This window comes from Neofelis nebulosa, chromosome 5 (assembly GCF_028018385.1).
Source record: "Neofelis nebulosa isolate mNeoNeb1 chromosome 5, mNeoNeb1.pri, whole genome shotgun sequence".
Lineage (NCBI taxonomy): Eukaryota > Metazoa > Chordata > Mammalia > Carnivora > Felidae > Neofelis > Neofelis nebulosa.
Genome location: NC_080786.1, coordinates 8,008,311 through 8,031,488, shown reverse-complemented (window position 1 = coordinate 8,031,488; position 23,178 = coordinate 8,008,311). Strand labels below are relative to the sequence as shown.

At 49.2% G+C, this 23,178-nt stretch overlaps 1 protein-coding gene across 5 annotated transcripts in view; it reads right to left on the bottom strand.

Annotated features, from left to right (window-relative positions):
* Positions 1–23,178, bottom strand: part of MYRIP (myosin VIIA and Rab interacting protein) — a 370,434-nt gene that overhangs the window by 9,622 nt on the left and 337,634 nt on the right. For 4 of the 5 annotated variants that reach the window (XM_058729485.1, XM_058729486.1, XM_058729484.1 and 1 more), the window contains 2 exons: positions 11,246–11,440; positions 3,389–3,550 (listed from right to left, as the gene is read on the bottom strand). In XM_058729485.1, coding sequence (XP_058585468.1) covers positions 3,389–3,550; positions 11,246–11,440 — 357 coding nt within the window. The remainder of the gene's footprint in view (positions 1–3,388; positions 3,551–11,245; positions 11,441–23,178) is intronic. The other variant, XM_058729487.1, reaches the window with a different exon arrangement.

Genomic DNA, 23,178 nt, shown 5'->3' with positions numbered 1-23,178 from the left:
TTTTCTTTGTAAATTTACATGTCTAGCTTGGTAGCTCCAGACTGTATCAACACCCTTGTCAGAGTATTTCTGGGGATAAATGGAAGCCTAGGGCATGATGGGAACCGTGGCCCAGGGCCTCCTGGCTCAGCCCGGGGGCGGAGGGTGTGTAAGGTGGTCAGGGAAGGCTTCTATAGCAGGCAACACTTGATGTGAACTTTGAAAGGCAGGTATGATTTAGAGGCCCTTCCATCTCCCATGACTCCATGAATCAAAACCGCAGAGCACCGGCTCTTAGGAGGGAGGTCCAACAGCCCCTGGTTCGAGTCCGTTTCTTTCACTAAAAGGACAAGTGCCTTGAGAAACTCCCTCTTCTCCCTGGGCGTCAGTTTCCTCGACTATAACATCAGAAGGTCAGAGAGAATTTTTTCCCCCAGCAGAGTCTTAAGGCAGATGCAGGGAGCAGGAGCCTACTCAGGGCCCAGAAAGAAGCCTGATCCATCAGGTCCCCAGGGTTGAAGAAGACAACAGTCCCTGCTCCCGGAAAAGAGCATTAGTATGTGCTGCCATCATGCGAAGCGCTTTAAATATGCGAACTCGTTCACGCTTCGCTCACGGACTCATTCGTGAACCTATGACGCAGGTACCGTGCTTTGAAAGATGGGGAGACCGTGGTATGTAATGGGGAATCCGAGGGTAAGTAATACGGCCAACGTTTCACAGCTGGTCTGGGGCAGAGCTCCGGATTCATGCCAACGCTCATGCTCTTGCCACACCGCCACGTTCTCAGAGGATGTGCCGTGGGGGACACAGGAAGAGGCCGGAGCGGGCCGGTGGAGGGGCGGCAGGAGGCAGGGGTCCCAGCCGTCTTGCTGCTCTCCCCACGCAGCCTGAGTGTTACTGGGGTGTCAGGCAGGAAACCTGAAAGGCGGCTGCAGCCAGTGTGCGTGGGCTCTGCCCTGAGGTCCCCCCTCCCTCCCCTATTCCTGCACTCTCTTGAGCTGCTCGCGACACATCTGTCCTTTAAGGGCAGACTACAGGGAGTGTGAGGCTTCCTGCTCTGACAGCGGCCCGCAGTTCGGTTCCCGGATCGAGACAAGGTCCATAAAACCGAAGGCAGGGCTGATGCCCTCCTCTGCCAATGAAGGGCACCGATGCGAGTGTCTGCGTGTCTGAAGGCAGCACCGACACGTTTCTCAGGAAGCCACACGGCGCAGGCTGGTGAAGAACGTGGCCGTGAGGTCAGAGAGGTTAAAACCCTGGCTCTATCACCTGCTAGTTATTTGACCTTGGGCAAGTGGGATAACCTTTCTGAGACTCAGTCTCCCTAGAAATGAAAGGGGACACATCACGGAGCCCCTCGTGGAGTTGCTGGAAGGATTCATTGCAATACTGAGGTCAAGCGCCAAGTACAACTTTTGGCACAAAGACAGGCTCGCTGAACACTAGGTATTATTGATAACGTTACTGTAATGTTTAAAAACGCAGAAAAACCAGGCACATTCAAACACAGAAAATGGTAGTTTGGACTCCAGGATTTTCTCCCATAAAACACGGCTCTTACAATTGAAGACCGGAGAAATCTAGAACCAGGAATAACTAATTATCCAACATAACCCTCCCAGACACCCGCAAATAATATAACTTCTGGCTAAACCATCCAAGAAGTTATTTGCTGCAGAGTGTACCCCAGAAAAGAGAAGATTTGATCCCACTTCCTGTAGCCTTTATGGCAAACGGATTAAAGGCTGGGTGGCACTTATGGGAAATGATTTGTATTTGGGGACAGACGCTCTTCAGTCATTCTTGCTGATAATGAATAGTTGACGGGGCCGCGTCCAAAGAGACCACACCTATAGCCCACAGTGTTAACGCACCCACAGGGTGGAGAACGGGCGTGCTCACACTCTCAAGAGTGCTTCCCGCTGTCAGTGGCGGTTGTGATTTTTGACTCTCTAAAACAAAATCCCGGTTGAAAAAATAATTACCACGCAAGACTGTCATCTTCTCTCTCCATAGGTGGTTTCTACTGACCCCAGTTTTCCTAGGATACAGTTTAGGGGTGCAAGGTGTCCATCTGTGAACCAGGGGCTTATACTGAGCTTACACTGCACGTCTTACCAGCACGTCTCAAGGACCCCACTTTGAGCATCAGCGACTTAGTCCACAATCAATTCTGATCCAGAGTCAGAGGCCACTGGGATATCCATGCAAGCTGCAAACAAGTGTCTTCACAAGCTAATATTACAATGATACTATCTGTCTTACAGATAATAGCATTTCAGTTCTGAAAAGGCCATATCTAAATCATCAAAATACTGGTCTGAGAAATCTTTTCTTTCCTTCTTTCTTGTTTTTCTTCCTTTCTTTCTCTTTCTCTCTTGTCTTTCTTTCTTTCTTCTTTTTCTTTCTCTTTCTTCTTTTTTGTTTTTCTTCCTTTCTTTCTCTTTCTCTCTTTTCTTTCTTTTCTTTCTTTCTTTCTTTCTTTCTTTCTTTCTTCTTTTTTGTTTTTCTTCCTTTCTTTCTCTTTCTCTTCTTTCTTTCTTTTCTTTCTTTCTTTCTTTCTTTCTTTCTTGTTTTTCTTCCTCTTTCTCTTTCTCTTTCTTTTTTGTTTTTCTTCCTCTTTCTCTTTCTTCTTTTTTGTTTTTCTTCCTTTCTTTCTCTCTCTCTTTCTTTCTTTCTTTCTTCTTTTTTGTTTTTCTTCCTTTCTTTCTCTTTCTCTTTCTTTCTTTCTTTCTTTCTTTCTTTCTTTCTTTTTCTTCCTTTCTCTTTCTCTCTTTTCTCTCTCTCTTTCTTCTTTTTTGTTTTTCTTCCTCTTTCTCTCTTTCTTTCTCTTTTTTTTGTTTCTCTTCCTCTTTCTCTCTTTCTTTCTTTTTTGTTTTTCTTCCTTCCTTTCTCTTTCTCTTCTTTCTTTCTTTCTTTCTTTCTTTCATAAAGAAATCTACATTTTCAGTTTCACTCAGCTATTCACCCCAGTTTTATTCAAAGTGCTAAAGCCGTGTCAGATGTCAGGCACTGAAGTTACCGTGTTAAGCTAGACAGTTATAGTCATGTCCTCATGGGGCTCTTAGTGTATAGAGGGGAAAAGGGCATCAAGTAAGTCATCAGCAGCGTGATACAGGTTAGGGGAGGGTGGTCTTGAGATGGAATGGGAACCTATATAGCAAGGAGATCTGCCTGTGGGTCAGAGGATTTGTCAAAGCGGAAGGCGACAAAGGTTTAAAGAAAATTCTGATATATTATCAAGGCTATAATTTTTTAGAAGGAGGGTTGGGCGGAATCCACCCGAAAGGACCATGCGAGTGTGCTAGGGAACTGATACAAAGGCTTTGCAGTAATTCTTGTGGAAGATGGGGTGCTCTCCCCTCGTTCACGGTGGTCCTCCATCTAGGCGGGAGGGGGTTCTTACCTGGAGCTCAGCGTGGTGAACCTGGGCTGCAGCCGTGGCCACCTGGTCCTCCAGATCCGCCAGTTCGGTCTCATCGGTGCCACTGTGGATGCAGCGGGCGGCATCCTCCAGTTCACTCAGCTGGCCTTCGAGTCCATACACGGTGCCTGCCGCCAGGTACACCTGCAGAGGGGGTGCAGCCTTGAGCTCAGGATTTGGAACCAGGACTGGTGGGGTCCCTTATGGGCGCCCAGGTGATTCAGGCTCAGCACTGGGGGAAAAGCCAGGCAACGCCCCCATCTATAAACCTTCTTCACGCTTAAACGGTAGCATGAGGTCTTACCACCCCCTCACCGTCAACTGCACCTCCCCTGCCTCAACTTTCCGGCAAGAAAAAGCAACTTATAAGTTTTGAAAATCTGACAAAATACTCCAAAGTACATGGCGTCAGCTACATAAGTTGCAAATTTGTCCGGTGATTCAAACAACCAGAATACCAAGACAGAAGAAGCAAAGAACAACTCGTGATGTGATTTTTCCAATAAAAATTTTGTTTGAGGAAAAATAAGACGAAAACAGAGAAAGAGGCAAACCATAAGAGACTCTTAAACATGGAGAACAAACTGAGGGTTGCTGGAGGGGTGTTGGGGGGGTGGGCTAAATGGATGATGGGCATTAAGGAGGACACTTGTTGGGATGAGCACTGGGTGTTATATGTGAGCGATGAATCACTAAATTCTACTGAAGCCATTAGTACGCTGTATGTTAACTAACTTGAATTTAAATAAAAATTAAAAAAAAAATTAAAATTAAAAAATTTTTTTTGCTTGGCATTTAGTAATTGAGAAAAATTCAGAAAACATAAAAGAGATGAAATTAATTTAAAACAACAATTTAAAACATTTTGAATGAATTATCTCTGATTGATTACCTACAGCTTGCCTGGAGCAGGTGAAGGGCATTAAAAGGGACCTGAAATTCATAGCAGGAAAATAGTTTATTTCTTAGAAAAAAGCGCGATGTTAAAACAAATCTGTCAACTCTATTCACCTGTCAAGGAAGACAGTTTTTTGAGAGCTACTGAAAATTAAAGAGGAAGTCAGACGAAGGGAGTGATGTGAGGAAAAATTAAAGGGAAAAAAACGTTGACTCAGGAGTTAATACAGCGATTGCCGTAAAAGTGGGCAAACAGAAGGTAGCATCGTTGGAATCATTCAGACCACGGGAGGAGTGAAACAAATTCCCTTCTGCCTACAGAATAACGTGGATGAAATGACCAACACCAGACCTCTTTGATCTAAAGAAGCTAATTACTTACGAGGGGTTTTTTGAAATTTAATCAACATCCACAAAGCTCTAAGCATGTGACTGCAGCAATTTGGAGTTGATTTGAATGAAAACACATGGTGGTCACACAAGCTCTTTTAACTTGAGTTAAATAAAGCAGAGTTGGGATAAGCCAAGAGCTTGTGCACACAGGACAAGCAAGCGTTTTGCACTGAGCTACAGTGAGTGTTGCTGAGTTGGGGAAAGAACACTGAGAACCCCAATTCCTTAGCCCAATTCCTGCATCTCCATCAAAACTGGTAATTTTAGGGGCGCCTGGGTGGCTCAGTTGGTTAAGCATCTGACTTCGGCTCAGGTCACGATCTCACAGTTGATGAGTTCCAGCCCCTGTCGGGCTCTGTGCTGACAACTCGGAGCCGGGAGCCTGCTTCGGATTCTGTGTCTCCTTCTCTCTGCCCCTCTCCCACTCACATTCTGTCTTTATCTCAAAACTAAATAAACATTAAACATTTTTTAAAATAATAATAAAAAAAACTTGGCAATTTTACACAACATTTCAGAGTGCAGCAAAGGCAGGTGCAGGTCTGATGAATGAGCACTGGTGCCACACCAGGCACAATGGGCTTGGCTGGGGGGCTTCCGGCACTGACTGGGGTAGTGGATGTCCGTCGTGTTAAGCGATTCGTCAGTCGCATGGTGGGCCACGAATCAAATGTCTGTTGACAATTGCATTTCAGTTTGCCCTTAGTTGTGCATTTCTTGGTCATATGTGAGTATCAGAGAACTTGTGTTTCTAAAAGATCCTCACAGTTTAATAGAAGACATTTATTCTTTGCCTTGAAAACAAGATACACTCCTTTATTGTTTGTCACCTGAAGGAAATGATGAATATTTCAAAGCTATTTGAGTGTAGAAAACCTTAAAAATTAGTCTCTCAAAAGTTCTGAAGTTAAAAATTTCTCTTCAGAGGGAAAGAAAATTGAGGGGAGAGAGAAAGAGAGGGAGGAAGAGACAAGGAGAGAGGATAAAGGGTAAATGTATTTTGATAAGATAATTTTATTTTTTAAATTTTTATTTAATTTTAAAAAATATTTAATTTTATTTAATTAAAAAATATATAATTTTGAGAGGGAGAGAGCGAGCAGGGGAGGGGCAGAGAGAGAGGGAGACGGAGGATCTGAAGCTGGCTCTGGGCTGACAGCAGAGAGCCTGACATGGGGCTCGAACTCATGACCTGAGCTTTAGCTTTAGCTTTAGCTTAACCGACTGAGCTGCCCAGGCACCCCTTGATAAGGCAATTTTATTTTATTATTATTAAAAAAAATTTTTTTTAAGTTTTATTTATTTGAGAGAGACAGAGACAGTGTGAGCGAAGGAGGGGTGGAGAGAGAGGGAGAGAGAGAATCCCAAGCAGGCTCCTCACTGTCAGTGCAGAGCCCGAACCCATGAAACCATGAGATCATGACCTGGGCTGAAACAGAGAGTCTGACGCCCAACAGCCACCCGGGCGCTCCTGGATAATTTTCAATATAAACTTACAGTGTTGCACGATGAAACAAAATTTGGAATTATTATTTAAATGAGACCAATAATTTGAGTGAGTGTGACAATGGGGTTAAACACAACTCGACATGACTTGGGTCTCAAGAGCCTGGATTTTTCCAGAAACACACAAAACTCAACATCATCACACCCTACAGCTGTATCATCTCAACGTTCTCTTGTTTTGTCTTCGGCATGGTCATCCGCTAACGTTCTTTGTTTTCTCTGCCAAGTCAAAGCGATATGAAATAGCTCCAAGCCTCCGAGCTCCCGTGTGAAATAGCTCAGTAAGGCCAGAATGTTCGTCTTTTACTCTGTGTTCCCTGAAAGCCTGCTCTCCTGGCACGAGGGGGAAAGGAAGGTTCTGTGGTTTGGCACCGACGTGGGCTGAGCAGGAACTCACCACCAAGGTGATGGAGCCGGAAGGGCCCGTAATGGTGATGATGGTGACGCCACACATTTATGGAGCCAGGCGCTGAGCCAAGGGTTTGATGTGACGTTTCTTTACTGCTCATGGCAGTCCCTGAGGTGGGTGCTATTATAGTCACGGTGTGAAAGAGGACAACGCTGGGTCCTGGAGTTCCGGTGACTTCCCCAGGCCTCACAGCTGGGAAATGGTGCAGCTGGGATTTGAGCTCCTGGGGGCTGATGCCAATTCCCTTGCCTTTATTCACCCTGTCCTATGGTGGCCTGATACTTAATCTTGCTTGCCACGTTATGTTGCGACTTTGTACGTTTTGAACTCTGACCTGAAAGTTCTAGAGTTACTGTGGTTATAGATCAACATGACTTTGGCTCTGTTGCTGGGGCTAAAACAACAAACGTTAACATTCTATAGCAGTGGAAATGTTATTCTAATCTTAAAAAAACAAAACAAAAACCAAACCGACAAAAAAACAACCCATTTGAAAACCATGAACCTGGAATTGCTGGCTGACTAAAGGCCCACTTTTGGCAAGAACCAAGGCTACCACGTCTGTGCAATCTGTGTCTTCTCCAAGCTCCAGCCACTGATGCCCATGACCCCATGGACTGGCTCCTGCTTCAGAACGCCCTTCTCAAAGCGGGTCAGGGGACGAGAACAGGTGTTTCATTAAGGAGGGACTTGACATAACTTTGGTCTCAAGAGGCCTTGTGGTCAAAGCCTGTAGGATGAAGAGAGTGAAACATATTTCTTTGCTGCAGGACTTCTTGGAGTCTTTAATGTGCTAATCCGTATCTCAACGATCCTAGAAAGACACTATCCGGATTGATCAAGCTGATTTGGTCTTATCGCGTCTCGTCAGACTTACCTTCCATGAAACGCATTCTAGAGAACTAAGGCTAGACAGGAACCGATAGCAATTCTTTGCTTGCTCTCGAGGGCAGAGGAGCACCTGATGAGCCAGGACCATCTCCAGGGCCACGACCTCTCCGGTGCTGTAGGGGTACCCGAGAGCCTTGAGGAGGAGGACCGACAACACCCTCTGCCCGGTCCCGGACTCTGTGGCCGAGCTGGTGCCCCTCAAGGGGAAGTCCCCCGGTGTCTCCAGCCACCACCTACGCGACGGATTTGGTGTTGCCGAAAGTTACGGGGTAGTGCGAAAAGGGAAGTTGGGACTGTCCCTCTCCTGCCTCTGTGCTGGGAATTACGGGGTGCCCCAGGCTGTCTGGGAGTTCCTCAAATGGTGGCAGTGGAGGGGTGAGGCAGCTGACTCATCCCTCCTACTCATAACCCTGCATAAATCCACAAGATGGCCTCTGTGGGTCCCTACTGCTCACACCACAGGTCTGAGAATGGTCATGCCCGTTCTTCTGTGGACTCCTAGATCCATTTTCCACTCTTCTCTGCCCCACTCTGTTCTCAGGCTGCCCTGTGTGGACCTCATCACCCAGGCCCCCTTGTGGGGAGACACCAGCAGGAGATCAAAGGCAGGAGGAGAAAGAAGTTAGCCTCCCTTCCCCTGCTCCCTCTCTGTGTGGGCTTCTTGGTGACAGCTCCCACTAGGGGGCGATCCCCCAGGCTCCAGCTCTCCCCTGGGCTCCACTGCCCAGGGGTGGTGACCGCTTGCCTGCCTCCCCGCCGAACGCTACTCCCTGGGGGCTGCAGCATCCCTGGACCTTACCCACACTTCAGATTGTAGTCTCTTCCCGAAACTTGCCTTTCCCAGCCAAGTCCCTGCAGGTACAATGGAACCCTACAACCCACAGCTGTCAGCGAGAGCTTCAAACACAAGAGACGCAGGCACGCAATCCAAGGGACTGAGCTCCCCGTGGTGCACAAGGGAGGCTGGGATTGGCCCCAGGATCCCCCTGCCTGCAAGGGAGCCAAGGGCTGATTTCACAGTGCCCAGCCAGGCAGCAGGTGAGAAGTGTCAACACAGAGAGACTAAGGGAATTCTGAAGTCCCCAAGCCCTACTCTAATTAAGTGGATTAACAAGGCACCTTGTGAAAACAGGAGATTCGCCATGTGAACGACATTTTTTTGTTATCGGAGGCAGCTCTGAAACCTTCAGAAGTATTTTTGAAGGTGAAACATTCTCGAGCCAATGTTCTCTTTCATTTCTGAGTCCCCGGGCTGGTCTGCGGTGGCCAATGTTCAGAAGGTGACAAGAGGTGTCCCCGTTGCTATTTCTGACAGTCCCCATCCCTGAGCACAAAGGAGCCAGGCAGCGAGAAAACGAGGAACGCGGGAGCCGCTCTTTAGAACACAGACAAAAGCCCCAGTTTAATTAAACCACTGCACCCAGAGGCCGGTTTAAGAATCTCCCTGCCCTTCTGCTGCTCTGCTGAATTCCATCCTGGAAACCGCAGAGCCAGACCCGCCCAGGGCTGTGATCTCTGTCTCTAAAGAGATAAAGAAAACAGCCATCCCTTCTCTGACTCAAAACCCAGAGAATTCAAAGGAACAGCTATGGAGTTTCTTCTGAGGTGCAGTTTGAAGAGCTGGATGGGGGGAAGGGAGGAGGAGGAAGAGGCAGTTAACTCTTGGGGACCAGGAGAGGCCTCTCCCAGGACTGCACAGGGGTGAAGTAAACTACAGACGCTGGGCAGGGGTGAGGTGCACTACAGACGGCGGCCTGCAACGCAGTCCCTGCCGGGGTTTGGGACCTCTCACATTGGCGGCTGAGTGGATGTGATTTGAACTGAAAGTGTTAAGGAACCCCAGGAAAGGAGACATAGCGTGTAATAACAGGACGTTACAAAACGAAACCCCCCACGATATCCCCCTTGGAGGGCAGAAAAGGCAGGTTGTCTTCACTTTAAGTGTGTGCCACGGGAACCCATGGCTGTCATTTAAATCTGAATATTTCACGCACTGTATATATATATATTTTTAAATACAATACCTTGTAAAACAAACAAACGGGCAAACAAAAACCCACGCCCCTTGCCTGATGAACCATATCTTGACTTTCACTTTTTCACTTCTATGTGTCCAGGGGATTACGGCCACTGCAGGACCATCAGCACTGAAAGAACCGTATTATAGACGCATTTAAAGAACAGAGACCCGACGCATCAGAAGCAAAACATTTCTTCCGGAAAAAAAGAAAAAAAAGAAAAAAAAAGGACTTCATTCATCTGAACCTTCTATCAGGTAACCACATTCTTTGAGCACCTCTGTGTCAGGCTCTGGGCAAGGGCTGGAGCTCGTGATGTGCAGGACCCCGGTCTTCAGGGATTTATACACCTGATTCCTAATCTGGGGGCGACTGCACCTCCGTGCATCTCCCTCTCTGATGTTTGGCAACATCTGGAGACATTTTGATGGCCACAGTCAGGAGGGTGCTGTTACCGGCATCTCGTGGGTAGGTGCTGGGGTGCTGAACATGCTCTACCGTCCAGGACGCCCTCCCCCCGCCAACAGAATTATCAAACCCAAAATGTAAGTGGTGCCGATCTAATGGGGATAGACGGGTGGACAGAAAGGGCAGCCAAGTGACGTTCACTGGCAGATAGACCTCTGCTCAGGTTTTATGGGAATTCAGAGGGAGAGAGTCTTTACCTTTTAAGATAAAGAGACTATCGGCACTTTTTTTTTTTTTTTTTTTTTTTTTTAACCTGGAGGCATCCTGATTTGTCGCTGTTGCAACTTTCTGCAAAAATTGCCTCTACCAACCGGTCCTGATTTCTGGGAGCTGCATTCCTGATAGCACCCCAAAATCAGGGTTGGTTCTTGCTGGGTGTGGAAAGATGGAACCACCCAACTTCATTTGGTATCTGATTCATGGGCAGGACTCTGCCAGCCGGTGATAGTGAGTGTGGCCCAAGGGGCTAATGTTCCAGATCTCTCTGTGTCACCCCTCGTCTGAAGTGTTGGCAAATTCTCATCAGACATTTCTGAAAACGCTCGGCGATGAGCGGGGATACTTGTACGGAAGAATCTGTTCCCTCCATCCTTTCCTCCCGAGGGAGGCTAGAAAAACGCCCTACTGGCAAACAGACCTGTGAGCTGGGCAGACCACTTGTGACCTAAGTTCCGTGGAAAACCACGCCCTTGCCCTGCAGTGGCACTGGGAATGCTCCACCTGGATCCTCCCGGGGCCCTTTTGTAGTTTCTGCATCGCCCCACCCCCCAGCTTCAGTGTGCCTGGGTTCCCACCCGCTCAGCCCTACACACCAGACCGCCTGGGGCTAGTGTAGACAGAAGTGTCTACATTTGGCTTGCTTGCCAAGAGACCGAAGTGCCTGCTGGCTGTAGAAAAAGCCAGTTCCTTTGGCTCGTGTCAAGACAACCCTGAGATGCAGCTAACACCCCAGGGCTCCCTACAGGTCAAAGCGACTCTTGGTCTAAGGTCACACCTTTGCTTGACCTCTTAGCTTTCCCCAGTCCTTCCCCGCTCCCTGATGAGCCTCCCTGGGGGAGCACTTCCGAAAGAAATCGCCTGCAAGCCTATCCTCTCCTCAGGGTCGGCTTCTGGAGGACCCGGCCTGACACCCTCCCTGAGGATATACTTGCTACGTTGTGTGGCGTGCATGTGTCCTTGCACTGTCTGTGACGGGTCACAACGTCATCAGTTTCTTCTCACGTTTGCCCGAGACGGGGAACACCCACACCGGCTTACGTTTTCTTCCAGAGAAGTCAGCTGTTCATCCAGTCTCACTTGGTCTGTCCCAAGAGGAAATGTCCCCTTCTCTCTGTCGGGAGGGACAGGTGGGAACTCCCAGGGCCCTGCGGACTCTGCTATCAGCTCCTCAGTGGCGTTGATGACTTTCAGGACTTCTGTGGAGATGTTGCAGAGAGAAACAGCAGAATACTTCTGTTTGGCCCAATAACAGAAGGGGACAGAAGACAAGAACAGCACATTAACAGTGACAAGGGAATTCCACATTATCTGGTGCTCATCATGAGACTTATTCCATCATAACACACATAAACATCGCTGTGCCGAAGGAACGAGAAGCTAAAAAAAAAATCTACACAGCAGGAAGGCGCCTGGAGGAGGCCTGATTTGACATGGCCTCACTTCTGTGACTCACACCGGGTTATTTGATCCCTCGAGAAGGAAGGAGACATCAAGCTGAGGCTACCACATCTTCGGCCCACGGCTGGTGGTTTTAGACGCATCACCTCACTGTTTGCATGGCATTCTATGTCCTCAACAGAACGTCAGTCACAGACTCTGTCAAACCACATCCACGGTGTGGTCTGGTAGGTCTGGACTGGATGTTAAGAGACCTGGGCTCCAGATCTGGTTCTCCCTTCATCTGGTGTTGGGATCGCGACCAAGTGACTTTGTGCCTCTGGAACTCTGTTTTGTCATGTGTGGAATGAGAGTAGAAGAGTTTCCCTGCAGGGTTCGGTAGCCCCCCGTGTGTTAGCTCACACACACCTCTTCTCGAGCCCATTCTCCCTTGCTCTCCTCTACCACAGAGGCGGGACAGAGCACTCCATTCCCCACCCCTCTGTAGCCAGGGGCAGGCATGTGACACAGTGACGGGCCCAGTGAGCCCCACAGGAAAGCCTGCTGAGGGGGGCTCTAGCAAAGCTGCTGTTTTCCTAACCCAGTGAAGAGATCTAGCTGATGTTCTCCCACCCCACTTCTTTTTCTGTTATCTGTGGCTGAAAAGGTTCCTCACCGACGTAAGTCAGTTCCTGCTTTTCCATTCATGGCTGAAAATTACAATCAGGATCTGGGCCAAAGTCATTGATGGAGCAGAGGCACTTCAACCACCAAGAATTATCTGCATCTTCGCGTTCATCAGGACATAGAACATCATTATAAGCTGGAGATCAATGTTTCTTGATAGTAATGGCATCTACCTATGATCAAGTTTATTTATCCTATCGAAGGGTTTGTAGATTGGAACTCAGATACTGCGGATGCACGCGTGTGTGTGTGTGTGTGTGTGTGTGTTTACCATTTACCAGTAAAGTGTTTCAAGAAAATCTGGAATTTTAATCCCTTTGGTACCTTCTAAGGTACCTTTCTGACTCACGTATCCTGGCCAAATAGTTAATGGCAGCTACGGCTCGATTTTGCAAAGCCTGTTCCTCCGAACAGATGATGCTACTGCAGGTTTTGTTTTGCTGGAGGATTTTTTAAAAAAATTTTTAATGTTTATTTACTTTTGAGGGCGAGAGAAAGACAGAGTGTGAGCAGGGGAGGGGCAGAGAGAGAGGGAGACACAGAATCCGAAGCAGGCTCCAGGCTCCGAGCGGTCAGCACCGAGCCAGACGCGGGGCTCGAACTCACGGACCGCGAGATCGTGACCTGAGCTGAAGTCGAACGCTTAACCGACTGAGCCACCCGGGCGCCCCAGAGGATGTTTTGACACCCTTCCCAATTCACTAGGGAATCAAAGTGTTTAAGTGACAAATCAGTGAGTGAGTCCACAGTCTAGAAACTGGCTCTGGGCTTCCATGCACATGGTCTCCTATCTGTCAAATTTTTGTAGGGTTAGGGCGCCTGTGATAAGAGGGCCCCCCATCGAGCCCGTCCACTCCACAACAGCTGCTTGCCTGACCCAACGGCCACACTCCTTTCGGTTTAAGGGATCTGCCATAAACCCAAACAATTCGGTCTGCGGTGTCAGGAGAAGGGAATGGAAGGGACAGTACACAGACCCAGTAGAATAGGGCCAGTGTCCGAGGGAGCAGCCAGTGCCAACTCTTTATCTGAGGAGGGACTTGCAGGGGCTACCCCGCCACTTTCCAGGACGCCGGGACTTGCCGTGGCACCAGGCGAGGATGAACGGGGCTCGGCACGACTTTGGCACGACACGGCTCTACCGCCGTCGGCTCGCGTCCGTTTCAGAAGAGGCAACGTTGTAGGTACGAAAGCAGATGCGTTGCCCTGCTCTTAGCATGTGAGTTCGTGTTTAGAAACTCTGCCCCCTCTTTGGTAGAAGAGGTGTCCTTGTACAGTTTTTTGAAAAGAAAAATGTATGACTAGGAGACTCAGAAGAAGAAAAAAAGGACCACAGCACAGTAGGAGGGAAAAGTGTGAAGATGGACACATGTCCCCAGTGGGCGCAGGGTCATTCAAGGGCCAGGGTTATTGATGGGAAGGGTTTAAGAGGTGCTTCGCCAGGAAGGGTTATCTGCATCCTGACCCCGACTGAACATATCGCGTCAAAGCTGGGCATCCATGTTGCTTGGCGGTCACTGTTCCATTCCATCCAGAAATAGTGTGGTTTATTCAGCCACAGGGGTTGCACGCTGGAAGCCAAACATTGCCCAGAGGCATGCTTTTGTTTTGTTTTGTTTTTGTTTTTGTTTTTTTTGACGAGAATGCCTTCCTTGAGACATGCACTTCCCAGGTCTCTGCAGTCCCCACATGGCTCACCCTACATATTTTATTGGGGGTGGTCTGTGGTGGGCAGGCTCTGCTCTAGGTGCTGGGATGAAGCAGTGGACAGTGGATGAAGTCCCTGCCCTCAAGGCACGCCTCTAGTCCTACCCCCGCCACTGGACGTGCAGACATACTTTCCTGTCCCCTGAAGGCCGTCTGCATGTGCCGCTGAGTCAGAGCGTGGGGTCCCCGGCGGCCGGTCCGAGAACAGCAACCACAGCTTTAATGGGAAGATCTGTGGTCTGGGGGAAGCCCCGGGAAAGTTCAGAAGCGAACTAGCCGCCAGCTGGGGGAAGTGGCCAAAAATAAAGAAAGGAAGAAAGAAAGAAAGGAAGAAAGAAAGAAAGAAAGAAAGAAAGAAAGAAAGAAAGAAAGAAAGAAAGAAAGAAAGAAAGAAAGAAAGAAAGAATATGAAAACTGGACAAGATCTCTCTGGTTGGTGAGCCAGTCGGCGGGACCACTACCCTCTGTCTGGTGGTGAGCTCTCCGTGGGCAAGTGCAAACTGGAAGCCATGAACTCCGGCAGGGAATCAGGTCTACTTGTCCACTACAAAGGGCTGACGGGGCTTTTTGCTTGGACGTGGGGGTGGGTGCGAACAGTGCGTGGGCTGGAAGTTAAGATACCTGGGATTTAATTAGCCACATGGCAGGAGCGGGGCTCCAAGCCTCCCTGTTCCTTGGTTTACTCGCTGGTCCAATTAAGGAGACCAGAAGATTTGGTGCAGGGCTGACACGGACTTGTTATGTAAATGTCCCGCTCCCTGCCCAGTCCAGAGTTAAAAGTAGAAAGCACCTTGTACAGTTACGTTAAATAAAGCTAGATTTAGCACTGGACGGGATCTTGTTCAGATGAAAAGCTGGTGTGGACCGGGGTGCTGGCAGGGAGCCCCGTGTGTGGGAGAAGTGAAGAAGTAAAGGACCCTCTGCTTTATTGCTCATAGCCCCAGAGAGCCGAGCTGAATGGCACCAACAGAACACAATTGCAGAGCCCAAAGCGAGCTACTGCAGTAGCCGATGGTACTCCAGATAACAATTATAAGATGGGTCCAGTGTGACGGTTTCATGGGATCAAATAGGGAGAGGTGAAAGTGTGGCCATTAGCCCACAGAGCAGGGACAACTACCAAACGGGAAGGTGGCCTCACTGACACTTGGGGCCAAGGCCCCACAGATGACAGAATGAAAACGGCCACACAGTAACAAATTCAACCTCCCAGCTGTCAAAGAGATACAAGTTAAATGGCAAATTGTATCAGGCACCAGATACCCGTGCGATTCCCATTTAAAATGCTTGTGTGGGGGGCCCCCCGGATGGCTCGGTCGGTTAAGTGTCCGACTTCGGCTCAGGTCATGATCTCACGGCTCATGGGTTCAAGCCCCGCGTCGGGCTCCGTGCGGACAGCTCAGAGCCTGGAGCCTGCTTTGGATTCTGTGTCTCTCTCTGGCCCTCCCCTGCTCATTCTCTCTCTCCTCTCTCTTTCTCAAAAATAAATAAATAAACATTAAAAAAAAAAATGCTTGTGTGGGCCAGCATGACTTTGCATAACTTCATGGGGACGTCATATGGAACATCGCATACATCATGCCGACTTTGCTACCTCTGGGGCCGAAACAAAGTCTACACTCGGGGTACAGAGAGGGTGATGCGAAGCTCTCCGGTGCCCTCGATCTCTCACAGCAGCAGCAGAACAAGCAACCTCAACAAAGGCTCCTGTTTCCTGTCCGCCTGTAACCTACAATAGGACCGATGCAGACCTTTCAGAAGGTTACGTACCGCTCAAAGGCGGGGGTCCTGCCACGGGGGCCATTTCAATGGCAGAAGAGCAGGTCAGGACTCAAGTCGTAAACCCCAGCATCCTTCTTCTCTCACTAGGGACTGCAGAGATTCGCCTCAGTGATTTCTCCCTCCTGTCCCCACACACTCCCTATTCAGATAAAACATGTTCTGGAACAAATTCCTCCTCCATTTACTCTTCCTTAGAAACTGCTTTCCAAAGGCATGCAGACTGCAGGGTGTTGCCAGGAGGAGATTCTGAGCCTGTGGAGTTCTACGGAAAAGGCGGTTTCCATCCTAACCATTAGCCATTCTTGCTTATTAGCCACCCTTGCAAACTCTCCTGAGATTTTTTTTTTTTTTTTTTTCCGGCGTCATCATTCATTTCAAAGCTCTATGCTGGACAAAGAAACGCAGACTCATTTCAAGCTGGAACAGACAGGAATGTTCCTTACCAGAATACCCCAAGCTTGCCAACACGCAAAGAGCGGGGGTGCGTGAAATGCCTGGCTTAATCCAGAGGGAACACTGTGGATGCCAGACGGCTGATTCTGGCCCCGGTTCTACCCATGTGCATGCACGTGTCTGCCTGCCTCGGCTGGGCCAGAACAGACCCCATGGCTGGCTGCGTGTGATGAACTGGGGTGTGACAGAGGCCTGGGGTGTCTATTTATTTGACTTGATATGAGTCTTACGATGATCTCATCGAATACAAGGTCGGGGGCGGGGGGAAGCTTTGAGGATTAAGTTATACGTACAGGTATCTGGGGCAGAGGAGGAATTTTTCTAGTTTGGGAACTGCTCTGAGTCCCGTCACAGGAGCAGAAAAGCTAAATTGGTAGAAGCCGTAAAGCAGAGCGACACCAGGGTGTTTGTGAGATACGGAGGCAGGCGGTACGCTGTGAGCTCCGTGGGTCACTCCACGAGACAGGGATGGTCAGTGGCCAGGGTCTTGCAAAGGGCCTCCCTGCCCACTGGGCTCAGCAGGTGTCGAGCCTACAGCTCATCGTTCTTTTAGAAGCCTACACAAATGCTTTAAAATCAGAAGATAAAAGAGAACCCTCAGGCCCGGGAGCATGTTTTCATACATAATATTAATATATTAACCTATATACCAACACAGCTGTAAGATTTGATTCGCAAGTGTGTTTTCTAGAGCAAAGGGCCCATGAGGGCAAAGGGAAGGGCGCAAGAAGTCGTAAGTTGGCCTGGATGTGGCTGGCCTGGAGCCCCTCTGTGAGAAGGCATGTGGGCAGCAGAGGCCTGGTGAGACCTGTCCTCTGGGGGCACTGCTGTCCTCCCTAGATATTAGTGAGGCCCCCAGGCAGGCCCGTGAGAGGGGGCTGTCCACTCACAGTTGGGAGAACCTTTCCGAGCTTCCCCCAGATGACGGAGGGAGACGGTGGGTGTAGGTGCTGTGGTCCTGCGGCTTCCTATTGAGGATTGATGCTAATGTGACCTCCCCATTGCACACACCAGACCACGAGGCTTGGGAAATTCAGGTTACACTGTCTGTGACACTTTGGGCAAATAACTTAACCTCTCTGAGCCTCCATCCCAAAATGGAGATAATAGCATCCAGCTCAAGGGGCTTCTGAGATTAAATCAGACAGCATATGTCGTGTCCACAAAGTGTCTGGGACCAGAGCTGTGAGCCGCCCCTCCTCCCCGCGCCAAACTGCCCCACTGGCTCTAGATGGGCCTGTTACTGCCCGACTTACGTGCCTTCCATTATGTACCACGCTCTCGAAGCATCTTTCCCTGCCTACGACATGTTTTGAAGAATGTTTTTTATTGTTCTTTCCTGAAAAAAGTTAAACTTTGCTGCTCTCCGTTTCCCAGGTTTTTTTTCCTCGTCAACTAAGAATATCTTAAAAAAAAACACACAAAACAACAACACTGTAATCTAGTATTGCCTACCAACATCACCACAATTTCATAAAGAAGAGATAACTTGGGGCGCCTGGGTGGCTCCGTCGGTTGAGCGGCCGACTTCGGCTCAGGTCAGGATCTCGCGGTCCGTGAGTTCGAGCCCCGCGTCGGGCTCTGTGCTGACCGTTCAGAGCCTGGAGCCTGTTTCGGATTCTGTGTCTCCCTCTCTCTCTGACCCTCCCCTGCTCATGCTCTGTCTCTCTCTGTCTCAAAAATAAATAAACACAGGGGCGCCTGGGTGGCGCAGTCGGTTAAGCGTCCGACTTCAGCCAGGTCACGATCTCGCGGTCCGTGAGTTCGAGCCCCGCGTCGGGCTCTGTGCTGACCGTTCAGAGCCTGGAGCCTGTTTCGGATTCTGTGTCTCCCTCTCTCTCTGACCCTCCCCCACTCACGCTCTGTCTCTCTCTCTCTCTCGAAAATGAATAAACATTAAAAAAATTTAAAAAAAAGAACATAATATCACAATATAGAAGGTCTATCCTAAGCAACGACAGTAGGTGACCTGACATGGACATTCGGACAGCCCCCCACCCCCCCGCCCTCGGCACTCACACATGTCCCCGACCCTGTGTCTCCCTCTGACTGCAAGCAGACTGAACCATATGTACTTCTGATGCAATAAAAGCAAGGTATGTCATTGCCTAGCTGGGAAACTGAATGAATCAGGTCCTCAAACATTGTCTGCTGTTTCTCACCGGCACTAACTTAATGCAAAGCCTTCGGGAAGAGTCTCCTCTGTGCCAGGGCCCTGGCGTGGAACCCTGCAGGGGATGCAGAGGTGAGTAAGCCGTGGTCCCTGTCCTCAGAGAGCAGAGAGGGGAGAAGGACACGAAGACCAACAGCAGGTAGCAGAGGGGAGGCCTTACCCTGCCTGTGAGCCACAGGCTGCAGACCTGCAGAGGCCACGCCGGTATGTGACTTTGGGGTTGGTCTGGAGGCACAAGAAAGAGGTGAAGAAACTGCGAAGTTGGGCTTCCGGCCTCAGCTGGAAGGGCACTGGCCTCGGAGGCTGGAGGGCACAGCGTGGGGCGTGCAGATGACAAACAGGAGGGAGGCGGGGGCAGGGCAGTGCCCCGAACGCCAAGCTCAGGAGTTTGAGTTTTGTGCTCCAGGCCATCAGGCGCCACCGCGGGTCCTCGCTGCTGCTGTTCTCAAGAGCTGGCATTTCCTGAGCACTGACTGCATGCCAAGCTCTGGGACAAGCACTGGCCTGGCCTTGCCTCCCCGAACTTTCCTGAGCGCCCTCGGAGGCAGGTATTCTGATCACATCTCACAGATGAGGAGATGGGCCTTAGAGGGGGGTTTGCTCGTCAGGAGTCGGCTTTGCACCCAGACCCGCCCGATTTCAAAGCCAGGTTCCTCCCACGCCGCACAAGAGGCTTAGGCTTCAGGAAGGCGGTTCTGACCGGCAGAGGAGGCACAGATTTAGGGCTGGGGAGGACCCGTGGCAGAGAAAAGCGTCGGAAACTATGACTGCAGCTGGAATCCAAGGTCACCAGGGCCCCGGGGTGGGGCAGCTGCGTGGGAGTAGGTGGTGAGCAGTTTTCTGGAAAGAGAGCTCAGAGCATGCTGTGGCTGCAGGGTGGGGAGGGACACGGCGGGACAGGCTGTAATCCCAGTGGAGGGAGCGGGTGCAAACTGACGCACCAGTAAGGAGATTTAGATGCCGGCAGAGAAAGAACGGTTCACTGGGCTCTTGGAATAAGGGACAATGTGATATTTCAAAACTCCTTCTTTTTTAAGTTTACTTATTTTGAGGGAGGGAGAGAGAGACAGAGAAGCAGAGAAAGAGAGGGGGAGAGGGAGTCCCAAGCAGGCTCCGAGCTGTCAGCGTGGAGCTCAATCTCACCAACTGTGAGATCATGACCTGAGTTGAAATCAAGAGGCTGTCGCTTAACCGGCTGAGCCAACCAGGTGCCCCAAAGCTCCTTTCTGACAACCCGAGAGGCTGTGATTACCAACGGCCGGGATGGAAAACCTCCAGGTCGTCTATTTAGTCTTTATTTTGAATCTATCATTTTCGATGTCAAGTGTCCTGAGCAGACTGGGGGGACACAACCTCCAGAGCTGGCTTTGGCAAAAAAGGGAAGATGGTGGGAGTGTGGAGCCCTCCAGGTCTCCTTTCAGCCCTGTGATACGTGAGTGTTCCTCAAGGGGCTCACGGGACAGCAGACATCCCAGGTATTGGAGGAAAGAACTTTTTAACAGGGCCCTTCTAGGGACCGGTTTGAACACAAAGAGGGGCTCTCATGCAGCACAGAAAAGCCCTTCAGGAGCTCACGGTGCATCAAACACATATGGGCCCCTGCCGAATGCTGCTCCCGAGACCCCTCTAGGAGGGAACAGAAGAAGAAAGGCGGCGGCCAACTCAGAGCTAATGTGGGTCCATCCGGTGCCATTGTGACTCCAGGCTTCTCGTTACTGCATTTAGCCCTCACAACAACTGGACACGGTTGATGTTTTAATCCCATCTTTAGAGATGAAGAAACTATGGCTCAGTGAAGCAGACGCAGAGCTGGGACTTGAACCCAGAGACTGGTCTCCCAAGCCCATGCTCCTTCCCACCTGTCATAGCACCTCCTCCATGTGCATAATTCCTGGGACCCAACAGTCTGTAGGAAGTGATGGTGGAACTGAATTGAATTGAATAATCAGGTCAGGGAATAACAGATCAGCGAGAGAAGGGCATGTGAGAGCCTTCGGAATGTTCTACACCCTTGACTGGTTGACATCCGTAAGAATTTGGCCACACCAACCACCAAGCCACACAATAGAGCTTGAGATCTCCCTGGTGACAAGGTCTAGTTCTGAGCCTTACTGAACCCACTAGGACTGGGGCACCAAGAACACTCAGTGGGAAGGAATTCGGTCTATAAGGAAATCTGCTCTAAGTGTGGTCCAGACTTGACGGTCTCCTCATTACTTTTCTGTCCCATATTACAGGTGCTTTCTTCGCTTTACAAAATGCTTCCATCAGACAACCAGAGGAAGCAAGGAAATTTGTCCAAAAGCCCGATTTCATGTATTTTTTTTCCCTGTTCAAAGGTAAGAAAAGAAACTCCATATGTCCTCTTAAATAGTTGACAGAAATCTGCTAGAAAAACTAAATGCAAATACGTTTCAGCTCTCATAAAACAGAAGGCGCTCTGGCGATGCCTCTACAACCCGTCAAAATACGTTCTCCATGAACAGACTCATGTCCCTGAAGGGACTTGATGAAAGTGGGTGACACAGAATTGTAGAAAGAAATTGGAGCACAAACCTAATACATTAGCATGTGTAATAAAACGAAGCTACGAACCGTAACAGAGATTAGAGAACTGACCTCTTAGGACTGTTTAGGTTCTTAAATCATCTTGGTTTTCATGGCCAAGGCCATTTATGAAAGAAATAAATATTTTCCTTTTTTTTTTTTTTCTGAGAAAGAGAGAGTGAGTGAGCGTGTGAGCAAGTGGGGGAGGGGCGGAGGGGGAGAGAGAGCCTGATACAGGGCTCCATCTCACCACCGTGAGATCCTGAGCTAAGCCAAAACCAAGAGTCAGATGCTTAACTCACGGGAGACACCCAGGTGCCCCAAGGTTTCCTTTTTTAATGGTGATTACAGAAATGAGTTTTTGAAAATGTGCTATCTGTAGTTTTGTTCCAGAATTAAACTCACTGGTCTGCATGTTTTCCTGAGGTCATTTTCTTGCCCCCTCCCCTGCTCATGCTCTCTCTCTCTCTCTCAAATACATAAACATTAAAAAAAAAAAAAAGAAAGAAAGAAAAATAGTTCCTGGGCACCTGGGTGGCTCAGTCAGTTAAGTGGCTGACTCTTAATGTAGGCTCAGGCCGTGATCTCATGGTTTGTGGGTTCAAGCCCCGTACCAGGCTCTGTGCTGATGGTGCAGAAATGGCTTGGGATTCTCTCTCCCTCTCTCTCTTCCCCTCCCTAGCTTGTTCCCTCTTTCTCAAAATAAATACATAAAAACTTAAAAAAAATTAGTTCCTGATCCTGATTGGAAACATTTCTCCACTGCTGGCAGTAGCCAGGGTGCTGCCCAGGAACATGCTCACATCTACAGAAGCTTAGTGGGACGTGAAACCACCTTCCACGTTCACTGGGGACGGAAGTGGCACATGGCAGCCTGGGTGATCTTGGTAAATGTAGGGTCCTCCTTGTCACTTCTGCTGACACCTTCCCAGGTGCTCCCTATGTCAAAGCAGAAGTGCCCCGCCTGGCCCTCTGTCACCTTCCCTCACTGCCCTCCCCTTTGCCACGGTGCTCGGGCCACCCTGGCTCTTTAATCTGTTCCTTAAAGTTGTCCAGGTCATTTCCAAAGTATGGCTTTGCTTGTGTTCTTCTGCCTGGGAAGTGCTTCCTTTCGATCTTTGCCTGCCTTCTTCTGTCTTGCCCTTCAGATCTCAATCCAGGGGACACTTGGCCAGAATGGTGTCTGAAAAGACCTTCCAGGACTCCCCCTCCTCCCAACTCCCTCCATCACTGCCCTGCTTAACCTTCTTTTGAGCTCTTCTCTCTATTTGACACCTTGCCCTCAACCTGTTTACATCTTTCTCAGCTGTCTCCTCCAGTAGAAGGTAAATTCCACGAGGCAGGGGACTTTTCTCTCTTATCCCTGCTGTATTGCAGCTCTTGGAATAGTTCAACCATTATTTTTTGGATAAATGGCAAATGAACAGGGATTCAGACTTCAGATCTTTAATCTTTCTTTATTGTCTCCTGTAAGTACTGTTGGGCCTGCAGACCAGGAAGATCCATTCATTCCTTCATTGGAGGGAAAATTAAGGACGTTCTTCTCTCGCTACATCTTCCCCTCTTCCATATAACTAGTGAATGTTTGTCCCAACACCATTTATTAGAAAGTGTTCTTTTTCCAAACAGGGGTGACAGGTGGGTGGGAATCATGAGATAAATCGTGAGTTAAATTTTAATATATTCTAGACTGTACTTCTGGACTATTTCATTGTATCTTGTATCATTATCTCACAAATTTAATTACTAGGACCTTATTTTTTTTTTTAAGTTTATGTATTTTTTTTTTTTTTTTTTTTAATTTATTTTTGGGACAGAGAGAGACAGAGCATGAACGGGGGAGGGGCAGAGAGAGAGGGAGACACAGAATCGGAAACAGGCTCCAGGCTCCGAGCCATCGGCCCAGAGCCTGACGCGGGGCTCGAACTCACGGACCGCGAGATCGTGACCTGGCTGAAGTCGGACGCTTAACCGACTGCGCCACCCAGGCGCCCCATATGTATTTTTTTTGAGAGAGAGAGAGAGCACAAGCAGGGGAGGGGCAGAAAGAGAGGGAGAGAGAGAGAATCCCAAGCAGGCTCTGTGCCATCGGCACAGAGCCTGATGTGGGGCTCGAACCCATGAACTGTGAGATCATAACCTGAGATGAAACCAAGAGTTGGATGCTTAACTGACTGAGTCACCCGGGTGCCCTTTTAATTTTTTTTTTTTTTTTTTAAAGTAGGCTTCAAACCCAGCACAGAGC